Source organism: Lagenorhynchus albirostris, chromosome 7 (assembly GCF_949774975.1).
Source record: "Lagenorhynchus albirostris chromosome 7, mLagAlb1.1, whole genome shotgun sequence".
Taxonomy (NCBI): Eukaryota; Metazoa; Chordata; class Mammalia; order Artiodactyla; family Delphinidae; genus Lagenorhynchus; species Lagenorhynchus albirostris.
Genome location: NC_083101.1, coordinates 49,143,956 through 49,166,473, shown reverse-complemented (window position 1 = coordinate 49,166,473; position 22,518 = coordinate 49,143,956). Strand labels below are relative to the sequence as shown.

General features: G+C 37.5%; 1 protein-coding gene across 4 annotated transcripts in view; it reads left to right on the top strand.

Moving 5' to 3' along the window:
* Nucleotides 1-1,788: 1,788 nt before the first annotated feature.
* SMC5 (structural maintenance of chromosomes 5) overlaps nucleotides 1,789-22,518 on the top strand; it is a 110,405-nt gene continuing 89,675 nt past the window's right edge. For 2 of the 4 annotated variants that reach the window (XM_060154987.1, XM_060154985.1), the window contains exons 1-3: nucleotides 1,790-2,048; nucleotides 7,017-7,158; nucleotides 15,471-15,523. In XM_060154987.1, the coding sequence (XP_060010970.1) occupies nucleotides 1,852-2,048; nucleotides 7,017-7,158; nucleotides 15,471-15,523 (392 nt within the window). In that variant the 5' untranslated portion in view covers nucleotides 1,790-1,851. Of the gene's footprint in view, nucleotides 2,049-7,016; nucleotides 7,159-15,470; nucleotides 15,524-16,300; nucleotides 16,428-22,518 lie in introns of those variants that run through there. The other 2 variants (XM_060154986.1, XM_060154988.1) reach the window with 2 other exon arrangements.

Sequence of the window (22,518 nt, the reverse complement as noted above, 5' to 3'; positions counted from 1 at the left end):
CATGGGGTCATCACAAGTTCAGGGGCTCTTTCCCAACTTTCAAGTTTATGAGCACAATTTGAGTAGTTCACTAAAGAACTAATGATGATATAAAATGATTAGATATGTTCCTTGCTCTCAACTCTCATTACGCCTACATTATTTTTCCATTAGGATAGGTTTCCCTAAATGTAATCATTTCTTCAAAGAATTTGACTCTTCTAAGGCTCTTGAAGCAGGGTACCAAGTCACTTTTCAAAAAATTTGTACTAGTAATGTAGCAAATGACAGGATAGTGCCCTCCTAAACACTATTTTTTAAATTATTTCCTGCCTTTTGAACAGTTATAAAGGTATTCTACTTTATTTTAATTTGTATTAAAATTTTCTAATAACAAGTTCACTTTTTTTAAAAAAACTTATTCTACTTTTCTTTGGTTACAACTTTTAGAGAGCACAGATTTCAGTTGTGTGAGAGGAAGAAGCAGGAGCCTGGGAAAGGAGCATTTGTCCAGGAGTCAGGAATCAGGGTTCTACTGCAATAGCTTCCTCAATGGCCTCCCCACTCCCATGCTTGACCCTGTCGAATCAGCAGAGTGCTCACTTAAAAACTTTAATCAGATCATGTCTCTCTCCTGCTTAAAACCATCCAATGGCTTCCCATTGCTTTTAAAATAAAATGCATGATGGGCAAGGCTCCCCTAAGCAACCTTGCTCACTTCACTGCAACCACGCTGCCTTCCCTTCGTTCCTCATTCCACTGTTTCCCACCTCAGAGTCTCTGTCCTTGCCTGGAATGCTCCTTTCTCATTTCCACACCTGGCTCGTGTTCCTTCAGGGTTTAGCTTAAATATCACTTCCTCTGACAGGCCTTTCCTGACTCTCCATCACATTCATTCTGTTTTTTCTTCCTGGGACCTATCACCGCCTGAAATTATCCTGATCATATGTAGGTTATCTTGTTCTGTTCCTGTCTCACACACCAGAACGTAAGCTCTGAGACATGCAGCATTGACTGGATCCCTTAGTACCACAGCCCAGCCTCTCGTAGATTAGACATTATTAGTTGAGTGAGCGAAGACCTATGTAGACCTCAGGGAACCTCATCTTTAGTAAGGGAATTAACTAGATGAATGTGAGTAGGTTTAAGTGGAAGCACCCGCTCAATGACGCCAGCGGGGATTTCTAGAAACCTCAGGCGAGGAAGTCTTAATAGAGAATTAGGGAGCGAGGGGGTGGAGAGTCAATGAGGAGAACCTTTGCGGTGTAGTCGTTCCATCTGTTGGAGAGCGCAGGAGACCCTAGCGCGATGTTTTAGGGGAGAAGCAAGCATAGAGCCATTTGAAAAAGTCTTTTTTTTTCTTTTGTGGTTTTTTTTTTTTTTTTTTTGGACACGGAGACCTGATTGAAAGCAAAGTAAGAAGACTCGCCGGACTCCAAACCGGCGAGTGCCGGCGCACTCGGGACCCCGGCCCACCCAGGTACCACCGCAAACGCCGCCCTCCGTCCCCTCCCGGATCTGTTTCCTCGGAGCGCTGAAAAGTCTTTCAAAATACTAAATGCAACTGACATCTTTTTCTGAGTTAAAAACAAACAAAACCTCTGAAAATACAGAGCAGAAAATCCCGTATCCGCTTTCCGCGAGTTCCCAAACCCCGCCGCTCTATTCTCGCCGGCTCAGGTTAGGCCCTGCACAGGGCGGTGGGAGGGGCGGGGTATGCACGCTGACGCTACGGGCCTGGACTGCGCAGGCGCGGGGCGGGCTCGCGGGGGAGTCGCGCGCCGCTCATTTCGCGCGCGAGTGGGGCGCTGGAGCGTCGGAGCTGCGGGTCTGTGGGAACGGAAGCCACAGCCAGGAAGAGAGGCAGCCAGAATGGCGACTCCGAGCAGGAAAACGTCCACCCCAAGTCCCCTGGCCCCCAAGAGAGCTTTCCCGAGAGATCCCTCGTCGGAAGTCCCGAACAAGAAAAAGAGTTCGGCCCCACCGGCGGCGCTGCCGCCACTGCCGCTGCAGTCGTCCGGGCCTTTCGTTGAAGGCTCTATCGTCCGCATCGCTATGGAGAACTTCCTGTGAGTGGCCGGAGGCCGTGCCGCGGCGGGGGAGGCGAGCGGGCCCGCACACTGGGGGCGCGGGCTGAGTGCGTGCGGGGCCGGGTGGGTGGATGTTTGCCTGGCTTGTGCGTCTGACAGTAAATTCTTGCCGGGATTGCCGTGAGGATATTTACTTGTGGGCCGTGGAGATCGACGTGTGTGTTGATGCGGTACTCGTGTGTGTAGTGTGTTACGGTTTTTAAATTCTTAATGCCAACGTTGCTTGAAGGCGTCATATGGCGGGCCTTGGAAGTAGTAGGAATTAGATCTCCGCCCGCTGGGAGTCACGGCCTAGAAAGGTAGGACATAATCTGTAATTCACAAAACTATGCGTTCTGGGAACTTAGAGGCTGCAACAGTTAAATCAGAGTGGCAATGATGCTGCGGCAGATACGTGAGGACTAGGCAGTTGCCAGGTGGACAAAGATGGAGAAGGTTGTTCTGGATGGAGGTTGAAATGTACAGGAACACTGAGCCTTACTTTCAGTTGTTGCGCCTCCCAGCAGACCCTTGACTCCTTTAAATCTGGCTTTCTTCCCTGGTTCCTTTCTTACCCTTCAGACAACTAACCATAATACTCACTTTAGAATTGAGTAAACATGTTCTAACACAAATACCGTGTATCCGTTTAGCACCTTGGAGTTCGTTTGATCAAGGCCTGTTTTTTTTTTTTTTTTCAAGCTTTCACAGAGCGGTGTAGGGAAAACAGAATTGCAGTAACAATAGGAACATTTTTTTTTCCAAGCATCTATCATGTGCCAGGTATAGAAGTAGGTGCTTTATTTACACAGTGCCCTCATTCATTCCTCATAACAACTCTTTATATCACCTCCATTGATAAGCTTAGAGAGGTTAATTTGCCGACGTTTACACAGCTAATAAGTAGGTGAATTGCTGTTTGAATCCAAATCAGGAAAGATAAATATAATTAAATGAAGTACCTACCATAATAATATATATGCGTCATGATGCCGTGCGGGCACAAAGGATGAAATGATTAATTTCGTCCACAGTTGTGAGAAGGGCTTTGTACTGAGGGTTATGAAAGTCTTAAAAGAAGGGAAGAGCAAGGAACTGCCTGAAACAGTTTGCTATATTGGGGAGATTTCCAGTATTTTAGTATGGCTAGAACATAGGATGTGAGCTAGTATGTGGACAGAGTAGATACTGAAGATGTAGACAGATGTTGAGGGTCTGTGTTTCCTTTGCTGAGGAATTCCAACTTTATCCTGTAGGCAGCCAGGATGCATTTTAAGCAGGGCATGACATATGATTTATATTACTTTGGAAGCAGTGTGAAGGATGATTTAGAAAGGGTGCAAGATTGTAGGCAAGAAGGCTTTTACAATATGAAGGCAGAGATGATTAGGGTTTGAACCTAGCAGTGGGAAGTAGGATCAGAAAGAAGAGATTTGACAGGATTTGGCTGCAGATTAATTGTGAGGCATGAGGGTAAGGGAGGAATGGAGCATTTTTCTCAAGTCTCTGCCTTGGCAAGTTGGTCATATATAGTGCTGTGCAGAAGGAGCAATTTGGGGAGGATAATAATAAATGCCTTTTGGATCCTGTGAATTGAAGTTTCCTGTGGGGCATCTTAAAGATCTTTTATAGTCAGTAGTTTTAAGGGTTTGGAGCTTACAGGAAAATGTGAGAGGTGAGAGACTTGAGAATCATGCATATAGGTGATTGTTGAAATTGCAGAAATGGTTGAGATTGCCCAAAAGGGAATATAAATAGGAATAGAAGGCTGAGTACAGTGTCCTGGAGGAATGACAACATTTAAAGGCGAGCAGAAGAACTCACAGACTAAGAAGGAACTGTTCAGGAAAGTAAGAGGAGAACCGTGGGAGAGTATTATCAAAGAAGCCAAGGAAAAAGAGCGCTTCAAAACTATCATCTGCTACATTGAAGTCAGATAACAGGACAGAAAAGAACCTGCTGCATTTAGCAGTTAGGAAATCTTTGACACTTTGAAGTAGTGGAAGCAGAAAACTTTGCAGTCATTGAAGAATGAATGAGTGTGAGGAAGTAAAGCTTGGATGTGAAGAGGAGAAAGAAAAGGTAGCTGGAAAGTGCAGAGCTAGGGGAGGTTTTGTTTATTTTTACAATGAGAGGACTTTGAGTTTTAGGAATGAAGTAGGAAGAGTATGCCTAGAGAACCGAAATGGCCTGGAAGATGGTAGTCAAAGGAAGGATTCCTGGTACTTAACCAAGTCAAATGGGATCGAGAATGGGGGTAGAGATTTCTAGGCAGAAGGAATACCATGTGCAAAGGCTTGGAGAAAGAAGGAAGCATAACATAGTCAAGAAACTGAAAGAAATTCATTATAGTTAGAATATAGAGGTCTTATTAGAGAATAGGGGAAGGAGATAGAAAGTAGAAAACGATGAGCTAGAGCTAAGTTATGAAGGGTCCTATTTTTTCTTTTTCTTTTTTTTAAAAAAACTTTATGTGTGTATGTATGTATGAACGTATGGCTGGGTTTGGTCCTCGTTGCTGCGCGCGGGCTTTCTTTAGTTGTGGCGAGTGGGGGCTACTCTTCGTTGCAGTGCACATGCTTCTCATTGTGGTGGCTTGTCTTTGTTACGGAGCACGGGCTCTAGGCATGTGGGCTTCAGTAGTTGTGGCACATGGGCTCAGTACTTGTGGCTCGCGGGCTCTAGAGCGCAGGCTCGGTAGTTGTGGCGCACGGGCTTTGTTGCTCTGCGGCATGTGAGATCTTCCCGGACCAGGGCTCAAACCCATGTCCCCTGCATTGGCAGGTGGATTCTTAACCACTGCACCACCAGGGAAGTCCTTCTTTTTCTTTAAAACAAGTTATTTCAGATTTGCTTGTCTACCAACATGATTTGGTGATTGATTGGATGATGGGCGGGTGGGTAGTGTGGATAGAGGTGAAGGAGATGGTTAGAATCAAAGATGATGCATAACTAATGCCTAGGTTTCTGACTTGGGCAGTGAGATGAATGATGATATCCTTCACTAAGAGACTGTAAGAGTGGTTTTAGATGGAAAAGATGGTGGGTTTAATTTTGAATGTGTTAAGTTTGAGGTGACTCTATCCAAATAGAGTTCTTGAGGTGGGAATTCCATCTATATAGGTCATCTGGACTGACTTTCAGCATATAGATGCTACCTGAGGCCATGGAGAATACATGAGGTACTAGGCAAAGTATGTAGACTGAGAAGAGGGTGGGCCTCTAACATTAGCTCTTTCAGGGCGAGCTCAGAGCAAAGGGAACTCACAAAAAGGGAATTCCCAGTAAACATATTGTAGAGTCAGAAAGGTTTTTTAAAATGCAGAGGCTTGGGCTTCCCTGGTGGCGCAGTGGTTGAGAGTCTGCCTGCCGATGCAGGGGACATGAGTTTGTGCCCCGGTCCGGGAAGATCCCACATGCCACGGAGCGGCTGGGCCCGTGAGCCATGGCCGCTGAGCCTGCGCATCCGGAGCCTGTGCTCTGCAACGGGGGAGACCGCAACAGTGAGAGGCCCGTGTACCGCAAAAAAAAAAAAAAAAAAAAAAAAATGCAGAGGCTTTATTTTGTTTTGGGCAATTTTTCCTGTTTATAATATTTGTGTGTATAGTATAGGCCAGAAGTTCTCATGCTTCTTCCTGTTGTATTTATTGTTTGCTTAAATACCAGTTGCATTACTATTTTAGTAAGACAGTCACACAGAGATTTCACATCAGGAAATTCCAGTATTAATAGAATGGGGCTTCATGTGTTGGGTTAAGAAGTTCCATGTCAGATACTTTTACAGATGTCTGAAATTCCCAAACTAGTTTTATTTTAGCCGTTGTAAAGGGTTGCTTTAAGACTCAGCTGTTACTAGAATAAAGCTTCTGAAAAGATAGATAGATAGGTGCTGTACAGAGATGTGGGGTTGGAAACCTGCCAGAAAATACCTCTCTTTACCACCTGTATTTATTTTATTACCACGTGGCATTTCAGAATTGTTAATTTGTTTGAGTGTTAAAGTGTGCTTGGTTAAATTATTTAAATACTTAGCAGGTAACAGGCTAAGGTTTTTTTTACTCTTGGGGAATTAGTTGGCAGCTAACTGAAACGCTGTGGGAACAGGACATTATTTATGGGTTCCAATTCAGAATATTCAAAGACAAGGTAGAAGGATATCTGAGTCAGAGTTCACTTCACATTTTGCCGTAGCTGTCCCGGAGTACTAATATGGATTAGATGCTACTGTTGCATGTAGAGTGCTGGACAGCATGCTGCCTTCTAGTATGAGGGAATGTTACAAAAGTGCTTGGTGATGATGCACTCTTGTTTCCTCCCATAGGAATAAAATTTACTTGAATTTGTACTAAAAGTAGATCCTTTGGTGAATGTCTGGCAGCATATTAAAGGAATTGGATGTTATTTTTTAAGTAATAATAAAAATTAAACTATTGGCTTGATATATCTTCGGTTTTCTAATTAGAATAGAAATAATTTGGTTGACTATGAGAAGTTGCTAGTAAGCATTTTAATTCAAGAGAAATATAAATGTAAAATCCACAGATTCAGTATGAGCCATGGCTTCACTTACATATAATTTGGTTAAAAATTATCTTATTTGTATAGTAGCTTTGATGTACTCTCTCATGTATTATAATTATTAAAGAGTAAATATTATGAAACTTTGCTTTATTCAGCAGACTTAATATTTGAAAAAAAGCACATGAAGTGTTATTTTCCCATGAATGTTCTTATTTTAGATACACATTATCACTTTTTCATTTCTCCCACTGACAGATTTTTTTCCTTTTAGTTTATTAACAACCTATAAATTAACCTTACATTAAATTTGTAAGGTTAGGTGGTTTTTAAAAGAATTTGAGGAAGCTTGTAGGTAATGATAAGGGTAAAGGAAGAAAAAGTGCTTTGGTAAGAAAATATTCTTCACTTCTTATCTCTGCTTAGTAATATCACCTCTTTATAATTTAGAACATATGATATCTGTGAAGTATCTCCTGGGCCCCACTTGAATATGATTATTGGAGCTAATGGAACAGGGAAGTCCAGCATCGTGTGTGCCATTTGCCTTGGATTAGCAGGCAAACCTGCTTTCATGGGACGGGCAGATAAGGTGAGTTAACATATGTACTTTTTAACAGAATTCAAAGCCATGAATTGCTTTTAGTAACAAATCAATTTCTATATCTCCATTCCTTGAGTATAGCAAATGTGTTGTGCTTGAATATAAATAATGAAGTTGGCAGGGCCACTGTGGGGAGATTTCCATTTCCAGAAGTAGTGTGCACTATATACCTAGAGAATTCTCCAAGTATGTAACACCTGCAGCCTTAGAAATAATGTAAAATATATCTTTTTAAATGTATTTCTGGGCTTGTGGAAAGGTGAAGTAAGTTTACAAAGGGCACAAACAAAGTAGTTTGGATCTAAAGATTTCTACAAGCTCTGGGGTTGTTTACCCAGGGGCATTTGCTTTACCTTGCACCCTAAAGCCTGGCTTTGAATTGGTTGCATAGGATTGGGGGTCCTGAAGGTGCAGAAGGGTTAGAAGATAAAACTAGAAGCCAAGCACTGCATGTAGCAGAAGAAAAAAAAAATCACAAAGTGGGACAGTGAGGTTACTTATCTCATTGTTAGCTCTGAATACAGTAGATAAAAAAAGAAAATCTTCCAAACGAATCTTATCACATACATTGTAATTTTAGTTTAAAGTGGTCCCAGTTAGTAACATCTCTCTTCAGGCAGAAGCAAATGCAAATCCTCTGAAGGAAAATATCCTCAATCCAGTCCTCAACATAAAGCTCTAAGAAATTCATGAATCCATACCTAAAAAAATCACAAAGCATAGGAGGAAATGAATCACCAAAAATGAGAGCTAACAAAAACAACAGACTATACAATCAGACCTACAAAGCTTGTAGATACAGAATGTAAACTAGGAATACTTAATTTATTTAAGGAACTGAAAGAAGGTTGCAAGTATAACAAAAGAATAAGTAACAAAAAAGATCAGGTAAATTTGAAAAATTTGATCAGGTAAATTTGAATCAAATAGAACATAAAGAAATAACAGTACATGGGAGGGAAACTTCATGGACAGGTAAAACGACAAAGCAGACATATTTGAGAATTTGTGAACCAAAATACTTGACAGTTTTTCTAAAAATGCAATAGAGAGATAAAGTGAGAAAAAAGTGTGAAATAAAGATTGTGACCTGATAGTTAATGGACTAAGGAAGAGGCAATATTCAAGAAAGAATGACTAAGAATTTTCCAGAAATGTTGAAAAACTTGAATCCTCAGATTCAAGATACCTAATATATCCCAGACAGGGTAAATGAAAGAAATACACAAATAGACACATTGTAGTAAATTCCAGAATACCAAACATAGTAGTAATATTGTCTCAGAATGGAAACAGAGGGGGAAAGAAAAGAACAGTTTGAGATGCTCATAAAGGAACTTTGAAAGTATATAATTTAGGAAGAAGGAAAATGATCCCAGAAGGAAGTCTGAGAGGTAAGAAGAAATGGTGAGCAAAAAAATGGTAAACATGTAGGGAAGTAAACTGTGTAAAATAATACTAATGTCTCATTTGTCAAGTTTTTAAATCAAAGAAGATAGTACTACATGTCCTTCCTGGACAACAGGAAGGAAGTGATCAGAGTTGAAGTATTCTTTGAATTTGTATTGTTGGGAGGAAGTTAAGATAATTGGTTAGCTTCAGAGTTTATTAAGCTAAATATGCATGTTAAAATTTTTAGGGTAAGCCAGTAAAAAAATTGAAATATATAATCTCGAAACAAGAAAGGTTAAAGTAGGAAGAGAGAAGTAGAGAAAAAATAACCACTGCCCAAACAACCCAGAAGGAGTCTCAAGAAAGGAGGAGGAAGAGAAAAGAAAGAGAAATATAGAAAAGGATATTATTAAAAAACATAAAAAAGATAGTGGAAATACATTCACAATAATAATAAATGCTCTACATTCTTGTTAAATGAGAAAGTCAGAGTACATAAATAAAACAAAGTTCCATTCTGTTTTGTTTACAATAAGCATATCTAAAATAAAAAACTACAGAGAAGTTGAAAGTAAAAGGATGAAAAAATACATACCAGGCAAATATTATACAAAAGAAAGTAGGTGTAGCTGAATTTATACCAGGCAAAATAGAATTTAAAGGAAAAAAGAACTTTTAGAGATAAAGATGGTCATTAAATATTGATGAAAGTTTCAGTTCAGCAAGAAGATAATTCAGCTCCCAACTTAAATTCACATTATCTAGTTCCAAAATATATAAGCACAATCACAGAGTTCTTAAAGACAAGTTAACAGCTCCAGAATTATAGTGGAATAGCTAGTGGTAATCAGTAGATCCAATCAGATAAAAAATTAACAAGAGTATAGAAGGTATGAACAACAGTTAGATTGAACTAATGGACATGTTGTAAACACTGCACTCAACAATTGGTAGAGCATACATTCTTTTTTAGCAGAAATGGAATATTTCTTAAAATTAACCATAAACTGAGCCATAAAGCAATATCAAAAAATATCAAAGAATTGCTACCACATAGACTATGTTCTCTGACCACAGTGCTATTAAGATAGAAATAATAAAGAAGATAACTAAAATTTTCCCATTTGTTCAGAATGAAACATGTACTTCTATATTATCCACAGGTCAAAGAAGAAATTTTAATAGAAACTGAAAAGTAAGAGCAGAAATTAATAAAATAATAAACAATGATTCAGTAGGAACCACAAAACTAAAAATTGCTTTTCAAAAATACTATGTAAATGAGTAACTTCTGGGGGCAGGGAGAGAAAGGAAGAAAAAAATATAAGGAATGGCAAAAAGTAATAGTTAAGATATGTTAAATTGTGATCCAGAAAACCCCCAAATTTAAGTGGTTTAAATATACAAAAGATTAATTCTTGCTGCTTATCCAGTGTAGGCCCTTTGTGGTCACTTGGGTACTTTAGCCTTATAGAATCTTCATTTCAGTATATACAGTTTACCCTTGAAGAATGCAGGTTTGAACTGCGCAGGTCCACTTATATGTGAATATTTTTCAATAGTAAATATATATGTTGCGCTCATATTTCATTGGACAAAGCATGTCGTGAAGCCATAACTTGGATCAGAGAGAAAGAGCAAGTGCAGTCATTTGCTTGAAAGGAGAATCAGAATATTCACGAACTGCCCTGATGACTACCACGAGGGTGTTATAAGAATGCAGCAGAGGTTTGAAAGATTATATAAGAATATTATGAGAATCATTATGCCACTCAAGTTTAAATTTTTAAAAGGTTGTAACTATAAATGTTTCTACAACTACTTAAATTATCAAAACTGACTAAGTAGAAAAGATAAATTAGCTGGTAAATTTTTTCTCATAGAGAAAGACAAAGACAATTGTGGATTAGTCCTAATAGCAGTAAGTTTCTATTTTACACAGAGAATGTGACCCTAGGTACCCAAATCAATCAAGGATAGAATGAAAAAATTACAAGCCTGTCTCACTCATGAATCTAGAAGCAAAAATCACACACAAAAAAGAAACTGTAGCATTTTGAATTTAATAATACATAACACATCATGACCAAATTGAATTTATTCAAGGAGTGAGAGATGTATTATGTTAATTTTTTCCTAAGAATCAACCACATTTTAAAGGAGAAGAACTCTATGGTCATCTTAATAGAGAAAAAGCATTCAGTTAAATTCCACAGTAATGTATGATTAAAAGCTCTTAGCAAACTAGGAATAGAAGGGACCTTTATTAATTTCACAAAAGATATCTATGAAAATGTACAGCAAGTTCAGGAGCAAGTCAAGGTTGCCTACTACCATTACTGTTGAACATTGTACTGGCAGTTCTAGGTAGAACAGAAAAGATACATGTTGGAAAGAAAGAAAACTGTCATTCACAGATTATGTGAGTGTCTGCATAAAAACCACAAAGAAACTTCAGATAAGCCTCCTGATGGATCAATATGCAAATTTATCAGGATTACTAGATATAAGATTGTATAATCCAGACACTGACTCTGTAGGCACCTTGATCTTGGACTTCCTAACCTTCAGATTTGTGAGAAATAAATGTTAAAGCCACCCAGCCTGTGGTATTTTTTTTTTATAGAAGCCCAGACTAAGGCAAGGACCTTTTTACATTCTTTAACTTACTGAGGACTCCAAAACCTTTTGTTTCTGTGAGTTATATCTATTGATTAGAATTAATAATAAACTTAGGGTTTGCCTGGTGGCGCAGTGGTTGAGAGTCCGCCTGCCGATGCAGGGGACACAGGTTCGTGCCCCGGTCTGGGAAGATCCCACATGCCGTGGAGCGGCTGGGCCCGTGAGCGATGGCCGCTGAGCCTGTGCGTCCGGAGCCTGTGCTCCGCAACGGGAGAGGCCACGGCAGTGAGAGGCCCGTGTACCGCAAGAACAAAAACAAAAACCATAATAAACTTAAAAATAATTATCAGATTAGAAATAAAAACTGAGACCCTGCCAAAAAAAGTTGTATAACAAAAATCAATTGCATTTCTATATACTAACAAAGGCCAGAAAATGCAATTAAAAATGGACATTACAGCCACAAAAGTACAAGTTTCATAGCAGTAAATTAATAAAAGACATGTAAGACCTAGATGCAGAAATTACAATTTTTATTTAAAAACATTGAAGTTTAGAGAGATGCACTGTATTAATGGACAAGAAGATCTAATATAAAAATGTCATTCCAGTCAAAATCCCTATACTGTCTATATAAATTACAAGCTGACTCTAAATTTTAGGTGGAAGAATAAAGGGCCAGAAATAGCTAAGATACTTCTAAAGAAATAGGACAAAATGGAAAAACTTGCCTATCAGATATCAAGACAATACAAAATTACAGTAAATTAAGACATTGTGGTATTGGTGTAGGATAGACTAGTGTGATGTGACAGAATAAAGAGCCCAGATACAAAGCCATGATTAGTAAAAACTTGATTTATGACAGAACTGACATTGTGGATGAGTGGGGAAGAGATGAATAAATACTACTGAGACAGTTGCTTATTGGTATAGGAAAAAATGAAATTGAGTCCTTTCTTCACACTATAACAAAAATCAGTTCCAGGTATATTAAAGATCTAAATGTGATTGAACAGAAAGTTTCTGAAAAAGATTGGTAGTCGAAGAAAATATCCTTGTGACTTCAGATTAAAGAAGAATTTCTTAAATAAAAATATAGACTGCAAAGGGAAAGGTTGATAAATTCAACTACAGTAAAATTAAGGAACTTTTGTTCATCAAAAGACACCTTGTAGAGAAAAGACTAGTTACAAATGAGAGAAGGTATATATATAGCACATATAACAAGATTGGTATCCAGACTACATAATCAAAATAATGGCAACTCAGAAGATAAATGAGCAAAAGATATGCTCAGATGTCTCACAGAAGAGGCACCCCAAACAGCCAGTAAATACATGAAAATATGCTCAGCTTCATTAATTATCAGAGAAACGAATTAACCCTGGCATGGTGTATCCATTAGACCCACAAAAATTCTTGTGGTGCCATGTGGCTTATAAGGATATAAAGCAGTGGGAACTCTGATACATCCTTGGTGGGAATATGAATTTGTACAACCCCCTTGGAAAATATGGCATTACCTAGTAAATCTGTAAATGCCTATATCCAGTCCCTCAAAAATTCTACTTCTAGGTACCTTAGTAAGCTTGTGTCCATTTATACTAGGTGAAATTATGGAAATAGTTATAGAAACATTGTTTGCAATAAATTCTAGTATAGTCAAATAAAATTGAATATTATATGACAGTAAAAGCAAACTTTGGCTCATTGGTTAAATCTCAAAAGCAGAATTTTAAGGAAAAATGCCATCACAGAAAAATACATGTAATGTGAATTTGTTTCTGGAATGGTCAAATATATATATAATATATATTTAATATTTGGAGATTTATACAGTAAAAATAAAAGCAAAAGAATTATCAGCAAATCAATTTAGAGATTACACCTGTCGAGAGAGAAGGACTTAACTGGCGTGAATTAAGGAATGTCAGATACACTGGTAGTGGTCAGTTCCTTAAATAGGTAGATACATGGTTGTTTTGTTATTTCTTAAACAGTGCATAAAGTTCATATTTACTGTGTGGTATGTATTTCACATAAAAACATGTTTTAAAAAGAAAGTCTAGGGGCTTCCCTGGTGGCATGGTAGTTAAGAATCCGCCTGCCAATGCAAGGGACATGGGTTCGAGCCCTGGTCCGGGAAGATCCCACATGCTGCGGAGCAACTAAGCCCGTGCGCCACAACTACTGAGCTTACATGCCACAACTACTGAAGCCCGCACGCCTAGAGCCCGTGCTCCACAACGAGAGAAGCCACCGCAATGAGAAGCCCACACACCGCAACAAAGAGTAGCCCCTGCTCACTGCAACTAGAGAAAGCCCATGCGCAGCAACAAAGACCCAAAGCAACCAAAAATAAATAAAATAATTTTTTTTAAAAAGTCTAAAAGTTGAGTTGTTACTTCACTGTAAAATATTTTTAAAACTTGAAGTGATTCATTTTTCTAAAACTGTTGTAAATATTACGATATTATCAAAATGATATTACAGGTTTCTTAGCCAGGCTTAAAATTTAATGTAGTTTACAAGATTGAGTTTTACACCCCTTATGATTATAAATAACGTATTCAAAATATGATTTTTTTAATGCTCTGTGGGAGGCATTTATGAGGTAGAAAAGATACTGCTTTATTAATGATTGGCTTTGTAACCTTAGTCATTTGTCTGGAACTCAGTTTCTCTTTATTTCAAAGAACGGGTTGGGTTAGATAATTTCCAAGGACCCACTCAGATTTTTATAAATATTGATACGTAGTTTTGTGGCCGCACTGCCCACTGCTCGGCTTGTGGGATTTTAGTTCCCTGACCAGGGATCGAACCCCGGCTGTTGGCAGTGAAAGCACGGAGTCCTAACCACTGGACCGCCAGGGAATTCCTGATATGTAATTTTCAGAAATCATTTATTGAATCCTTATCTCTGTAATGGTCTGCTGGATTGTACTCCAAGGGCTGTATGGTCAGAATGGATTGGGCTGTAACAATGTTCACCAATCTTCCTATTTATTTGTGTCATAAAGAAGACACATCTCTCCTCACCCTTGAGTGGTAGGCTTTTTAAAGGAAGCTGTGGAGTGCAGTGCAGTGTTTCTTAGATGACAGATTGCAGACCTTGTGTTTAGGGGATGTCCAAGTTCTTAGCAAAAAAACCTTTTTAATGTTGTATTTCTATTTAAATGCTAACATAAAAATTTAGTACAAGCATGTTCTGTACCACCTGTACGGATACTTTATAATAAAAACTTCCTCCTGATCTTTTCTTCCATTTGGTACGAAGTATTTTAATTGTTGCAAGCTAATGAGTAGATGACCCACTCCTACAAAAATGCCACTGTTTTCCCTATCTATGAAGAAACTGAAACAGAGGCTAAGTAACCTGGTTAAGGTCAAACAGCTTGTATATGGCAGACTTGAGATTTGAACTAGACACGGTAAAGCCTGTACTCTTGATCATTAAGCTGTACTTTCTTGTTACAGGAACAGGCTTTTTCATATTTCTGGGTTTCACTTTCATAATCTATAAAATGGATATAACATACAGCTCATAACTTTGCTCATGAGTATTAAATGAGAAAATTGTATATAAAGTGCTTAGCACAGAAACATTTAGTAATGCTTAATAAATGTTAACTGTTGTGGTTACAATTGTCATCATCACTATTAAAAAGACAATTGTTTGCAAGGTGCAGTTTTTGCCTTTTTTTAAGTATTAGTTACTTACAGCCTAATTTAAGATCCAATCTGATTTTTTTAGGCCCAGGGTCTTTTTTCATACTTATGCTCAAATATATAGAAACTAGCTTAAATATGTCTATTATACTATATAAATTGTACTTACTTAAATTGTATTTACTACGTGTATTGCTCTTTTTTTTAAGTGCTGGGTGGTAGGTGTATCCTAATTAATAACAGGATGAGTACTTTTAGAGTGATTGTTAATAATATTTAATCTGTGCAACTCCATAGAAGTACCCAGGATCTGGAGCTGGGCTACCTGGGCTCAGATTCTTGCTCTGCACTACTTACTGGCTCTGTCATGAACTTTGTAAGAGGCTATTAGGCACATAGAAGGTTCAATAAATGGTAACTTAGATGATTACTATCTGTGAGTGGAACCAATGGAGGAGTCTAAATCTGGGAAGGGTACAATTAGAAAGTGATGGGAATGAATGTGCAGAGTAGTTATTGAAAGAATCTGACAAATAATGATGACTTTGCTAAATCGCTCATTGTTAACCTGGGAATGTCATCACACAGCTCACTTTGTCTTTTTTATATCTTAGGTTGGCTTTTTTGTGAAGAGAGGATGTTCCAAAGGCATGGTTGAAATTGAATTGTAAGTGTTAAAAGTGCTAAAACCACATTTTCCTACATAATTTCTTAGTTTATGTTCATGCTTTCCTGATGACTTTAGTCAAGAGTAATAATACAGTATTGTGGCATAGATATTGGAAATAATATTTAAGGGATACTTTATCTAGAGAGGTAAGGTGTTTTTTGTTTTGTTTTTTGTTTTTTTTAATGCATCTTTTTTTAAAAAATATTTATTTATTATTTATTTGGGTTGTGCCGGGTCTTAGTTGCGGCAGGCGGGTTCCTTAGTTGTGGCATTTGGACTCCTAGTTGCGGCGTGCATGTGGGATCTAGTTCCCCGACCGGTGGTTGAATCCTCGCCCCCTGCATTAGGAGCATAGAGTCTTAGCCACTGCGTCACCAGGGAAGTCCCTTAATGCATCTTTTAAAACCTGAATTGTAAGAACTTTCTTCTGGAAAAATTCTTAAGGAAATTAGAAATTTATGGGAGATAATGAAATAGAAATATACCACTATTAAATATTCATTAAGAAGTTGCAGTATTTTTTACAAACTTAAGCTTTCTTTTTTCTGATTTTGAAAGCAAAATATTTGCTTGTTTAAAAAAATGCAAACAATGTAGGAGTGTAAAAAGATGAAAGCCTTCTTGCCATAATTCCACTTCCAGAAACAACCGCTGTTAGTAGTTTGGTGAACTTCATGTATGGCAGATACTTGGCATTTATGTCACCATTTTCCATTCCCTCCCTCATGGTAGAAATTGATAATTCATTATGGTGTTCTTTTCCCTTAAACCTAGATGTTCTGAGTTTACCACTCTTGGCAGCCATTTCTGATGGATGAGAGTTACTCTTCAAGATGAAACCAGTTGACCATCCTTGGTGCAGATACTTTGTCTTTTATATATGAACATGCATATCCTTTAGGTGATTTTTAGAGTGTTGTTTTTTGGAGTGTTTATAGAAAGTTATTGAATTTTCTTAGCTGAAATAGCTCTTAAAGATTATCTAATACTTTATTTTATAGGAAATGAGGAAGTGATCTTTATTCAAAAATTGTTGAAAATTTTAGAATTTATGTAGAGGTGAGAAATAGGCACACATGGAAGAAAACAGTTAAAGAGGTTATGCTCAACTTATTAAAATATAATGGTGGTATTTTACTGAAGGATACAAAACCAAGACCTGAATAAATGGAGAAGCATATTATGTTCTAAAAATATAAATTTGTAGTCACCATTAACATGTCAGTCCTTTCCAAGCTAATGTATAAATCTGATACAATTCCAATAAGAGTCTCAACAGGTAAATTTATAAGTTGATTATAAAGTTCATCGGGAAGAATAAACCCAAGAGGTCTTGAAAAGTAGAATCATGAATAAGACATTTATGTAACAGATGTTAAAGTGTAAAATAAGCCTTTTCTTAAAATTTAATTTTTCTCTTATATTGGAGTATAGTTGCTTTACAGTGTTGTGTTAGTTTCAGGTATATAGCTAAGTCATTGTTATACATATACATATATCCATTTTTTTCAGATTCTTTTCCCACATAGGTTATTACAGAATATTGAGTAGAGTTCCCTGTGCTATAGAGTAGGTCCCTGTTGATTATCTGTTTTATATATAGTAGTGTATATATATTAATCCCAAACTCCTAATTTATCTCTTTCCAAGTCCCCCACCCCCACCCCACAATCCCAAGTCTGCTTTCGAAATCTGAGTCTGTTTCTGTTTTGCAAATAAGTTCATTTGTATCATTTTTTTTTGGATTCCACATGAAAGTGATATATGATATTTGTCTTTCTCTGTCTGACTTACTTCACTTAGTATGATTATCTCTAGGTGCATCCATGTTGCTGCAAATGGTATTATTTTATTCTTTTTTATGGCTGAGTAATGTTCCATTGCATATATGTACCACATCTTCTTTTTCCATTTCTCTGTCAATGGACATTTAGGTTGCTTCCATGTCTTGGCTATTGTAAATAGTGCTGCAGTGAACATTGGGGTGCATGTATCTTTTCAAATATGCATGTATGGTTTTCTCTGGATATATGCCAAAGAGTGGGATGTATGGTAATTGTTGGAACATATGGTAATTCTATTTTTAGTTTCTTAAGGAACCTCCGTACTGTTCTCCATAGTGGTTGTACCAATTTACATTCCCACCAACAGTGTAGGAGGGTTCCCTATTCTCCACACCCTCTCCAGCATTTATTGTTTGTAGACTTTTTGATGACGGCCATTCTGACCCGTGTGAAGTGATAGATACCTCATTGTAGTTTTGATTTGCATTTCTCTAATAATTAGTGATGTTGGGCTCTTTTCATATGCTTTTTGACCATCTGTATGTCTTCTTTGGAGAAATGTGTATTTGGACCTTCTGCCCATATTTTGATTGGGTTGGTTGTTTTTTTGATATAGAACTGCATGAGCTGTTTGTGTATTTTGGAGATTAATGCCTTGTTGGTCGCTTTGTTTGCAGATATTTTCTTCCATTCTGGGGGTTGTCCTTTCGTTTTGTTTATGGTTTCCTTTGCTGTGCAAAAGCTTTTAAGTTTAATTAGGTCCCATTTGTTTATTTTTGGTTTTATTTTCATTACTCTAGGAGGTGGGTCCAGAAAAGATACTGCTGTGATTTATGTCATAGAGTGTTCTGCCTATGTTTTCCTCTAAGAATTTTATAGTATCCGGCCTTACATTTAGGTCTTTGATCCATTTTGAGTTTATTTTTGTGTATGGTGTTAGAGAATGTCCTGATTTCATTCTTTCACATGTGGCTGTCTAGTTAATAAAGCTGTTAATAGTATGGAATTCGTACAGAAAATTAGAGGAGCAGAATGGAGAAAATAGGAACAGTTCTAAATGTATATAAGAATTTTTTTTTGAATTTTATTTATTTTTTTATACAGCAGGTTATTAGTTATCCATTTTATACATATTAGCATATATATGTCAATCCCAATCTCCCAATCCATCCCACCCCCCCCACCACCACCACCACTTTCCCCCCTTGGTGTCCATACGTTTGTTCTCTGCATCTGTGTCTCAATGTCTGCCCTGCAAACCGGTTCATCTGTACCATTTTCTAGGTTCCACATATATGCATTAATATACGATATTTGTTTTTCTCTTTCTGACTTACTTCACTCTGTATGACAGTCTCTTGATCCATCCACGTCTCTACAAATGACCCAATTTTGTTCCTTTTTATGGCTGAGTAATATTCCATTGTGTATATGTACCACATCTTCTTTATCCATTCATCTGTCGATGGGCATTTAGGTTGCTTCCATGTTCTGGCTATTGTAAATAGTGCTGCAATGAACATTGGGGTGTATGTGTCTTTTTGAGTTACGGTTTTCTCTGGGTTTATGCCCAGTAGTGGGATTGCTGGGTCGTATGGTAGTTCTATTTTTAGTTTTCTAAGGAACTTCCATACTGTTTTCCATACTGGTTGTATCAATTTACATTCCCACCAGCAGTGCAGGAGGGTTCCCTTTTCACTACACCCTTTCCAGCATTTATTGTTTCTAGGTTTTTTGATAATGACCATTCTGACCGGTGTGAGGTGATACCTCATTGTAGTGTTGATTTGTATTTCTCTAATAATTAATGATGTTGAGCAGCTTTTCATGTGCTTCTTGGCTATCTATATGACTTCTTTGGAGAAATGTCTGTTTAGGTCTTCTGCCCATTTTTGGATTGGGTTGTTTGTTTTTTTAATATTGAGCTGCATGAGCTGTTTATATATTTTGGAGATTAATCCTTTGTCCGTTCATTCATTTGCAAATATTTTCTCCCATTCTGAGGGTTGTCTTTTTGTCTTGTTTGTAGTTTCCTTTGCTGCACAGAAACTTTTAAGTTTCATTAGGTCCCATTTGTTTATTTTTGTTTTTATTTCCATTACTCTAGGAGGTGGATCAAAAAAGATCTTGCTGTGATTTATGTCAAAGAGTGTTCTTCCTATGTTTTCCTCATAAAAAATTAATTTATTGTAAAGGTGGCAATTTAAGCATCGTGTATAAATTACTCAAATTGAGTTGAAATAATTAGCTGTTAATTTTTAAAATGGATAAATATAGAGCTTTATCAGCCACCCTGTACATCAATAAAATCTCGATGTGTTAAAGGCTGAGTGAAAAAAATATGTAACTTTGAAAATGATAGGAAAAATGTAGAATATTTTTTAAATCTCAGGAAAGGGAGGGGCCTTTCTAAGTAGAACAGGATAGCCAATAACAATATAAAGGAAGATAGGAAGAGCTCTAAGGAAGAGAAGGCTTTGATGACTGGAACTACACGGCCTCTGCCAAATCACGAGGAAAGCTAGGCTGAGAACAGCAGGTCTCCACTTGAGATAGGCTGGGTACCTGGGACCCTTTACCAGAGCACTTGAACCTGGACAAACTTCCCCTGAAGCGACAGAATACAAAGTAACTGTAAGGGACTAAAAATAACTGCACACATGGCAGTTGGGGCAGTTATGAACAATAAGATTAAAAAAAAGCCACAAACCAGTTGAGGTGCCAGGAGCAAAAGCAGGGCATTGTGCATAATCCCTGCACAAAGCACCACCACGGCAGTGGACAGGTTACCTAAGCTGTACCTCCTGCCCAACCCACGTACCTGCCCCTGTTGTTACCCATTTTAAGGACCCAAGCAGCTCCTCTTGTGGAGTGAGCATGGGCACCTGACTCTTGTTTTCACCCCCTATGCTGCAGCATTAGACCCAGTAAAGCCTTGCCTCGAAAAAAATAAACAAATAAAGGAAAATAAGAAATTTAGGCTCCATAGAAATCTAGCTAAATATAATGGTGCCATAGTTAAAAATGAGTGACAGATGGGAGGAAACATTCTCAGTACAGATAGCATGTACATGTCTCAAAATTATCAAAATACCAATGTTTCACCAAGTCAGTAAAAATTATAAACCACTTAATAGAAAATAAGCAAAGAAATTTAATGCAAAGTAAATGACCAGTAAATATATAAAGAGGCTACACCTCACTAGTTATCAAGGAAATCAAGGTGAGGATTCTTTTCTTCTCAGCTTAGAAAATTTTTAAAATAAAATTCAATCATATGAAGGTATAGGAAAGTGAATCCTGTTGTGCACTGTTTGTGGGAGTACAGGCACTATATCCTGTTCGGCAGCATCTGTCAAATATTAAATACAAATATTCTTTGGTCAGTCACTATTCTAGAGATTGATTGCTCATTGACACAAAAGTAGCTTTTTCCTAATTTTAATAATGAAAATTATGAATAACTCAAATGTATATCACCTGATAAATGGGTAAACAGAATGTGATATATCCATACAATGACATTTTATTGAGCCGTAAAAAGGATTGAAGTACTGATAGATCCTATAACATGGGTAAACCTTGCAGAGATAATGCTTGGTGAAAGAAGCCAGACACAAAAGAATACATGTTGCATGATTCCATTTATATGAAATGTCCAGAATAAGCAAATCCATAGACAGAAAATAGATTAGTGGTAGCTGGGGTATGAGGAGAGGAAAGAATGGGGAGTGATTGGTTTAACAGGTATGGGCTCCTCTTTTGGGAGATGAAAATATTCTGGAATTAGATGGTGGTGATTGTTGCACAACCTTGTGAATGTATTTAAAAACCATTGTTGCTACACACAGTCTTTCAACTGTATACCTGAAAATGGTTAAACTAGTAAATTTTATACATTTTACCACCATTTTTTTAAAAACCATCAAATTGTAGACTTTAAAATGGTGGATTGTATGATATGTGAATTATATCTCAATTTTAAAAAATACAAGCATACCTCATTTCATTGTGCTTTGCAGATACATTGTTTTTGTTTTTTTACAAATTGAAGGTTTGTGGCAACCCCGCATTGTCAAATGATGGTTAGCATTTTTTAGGAATAAAGTATTTTTAATTAAGGTAGGTACATTGTTGTTTTAGATGTAATGCTGTTGCACACTTAGTAGACTACAGTATAGTGTAAACAACTTTTATAAGTACTGAGAAACCGAAAAATTCGTGTGACACACTTTATTGCAATATTCACTTTATTGTGGTGGTCTGGAACCAAACTCGCAATGTCTCCGAGGTATGCCTGTTGCCAAAGATACTCCTGGGTTAGCCTTGGTACCATTGATTAATCACAATGGTTTCTTAGATATTGAAACTGAAAAAATATACTAAGCCAGGTATATTTATAAAATACAGAGGAAGTATTAATATTTAAGTTTCAAAAGTCCATTATGGATGGCTGCAGGTCTTAAGCACTCCTGACTTTCTACTCTGAATCACCAAAGCCCAGTTGTCTTCTTAGTTATCTAAATAGGTTAACTACTTGGTGTGCAGTAGCTGCTTGCTCTAATGATCTAACCAGTGACTATTAACCAGAGTTCTGTTACTAAGTCTGGCACAAGGGGAGATTTCCCTTTCCCCATACTCAACATGGTTATGTTGTGCTCTCTTGTTCCATTAGGGTCCATGTGGCTTTGAGAGTACCAGACACAAAATGGCTCATTTTTAGTTGTTGGAATTGTCATTGCTGTTGAACGGCTGCATTAACTGACCACATATCCATTGAAGGCAACAGTGGATAGAATAGTCTCTGGCATGCATTTATGCAATCATTTTTCAAATATTTATTAGTTCATTGGGGGATACAGCATTCTGCCATCATGGAATTTATGGTTAGAGGCGAAGAGGAGACATAAACAAATAGGTAATAAAATATGTTAGATGGTGATAAGCACTGTGTAGAAAAATAGAGGCAGGAAGAGAATATAGGGAATGCCAGAGTGGAAATTACAGTATTGAATAAGGTGATCAGGAAAGTTCTCCCTGAGAAAGTATTATTTGAACAAAGACTTGAAGAGAATAAGGGGATGAGCATGGAGATATTTGGAGAAACAGCATTTCAGGCAGAAGAATCTGTTAATGCTAAGACTCTGAAGTGGTACCTAGAGTCACTGGATTGCATTGAACAGGAAAAGGTAAGTTCTGAAAATATCA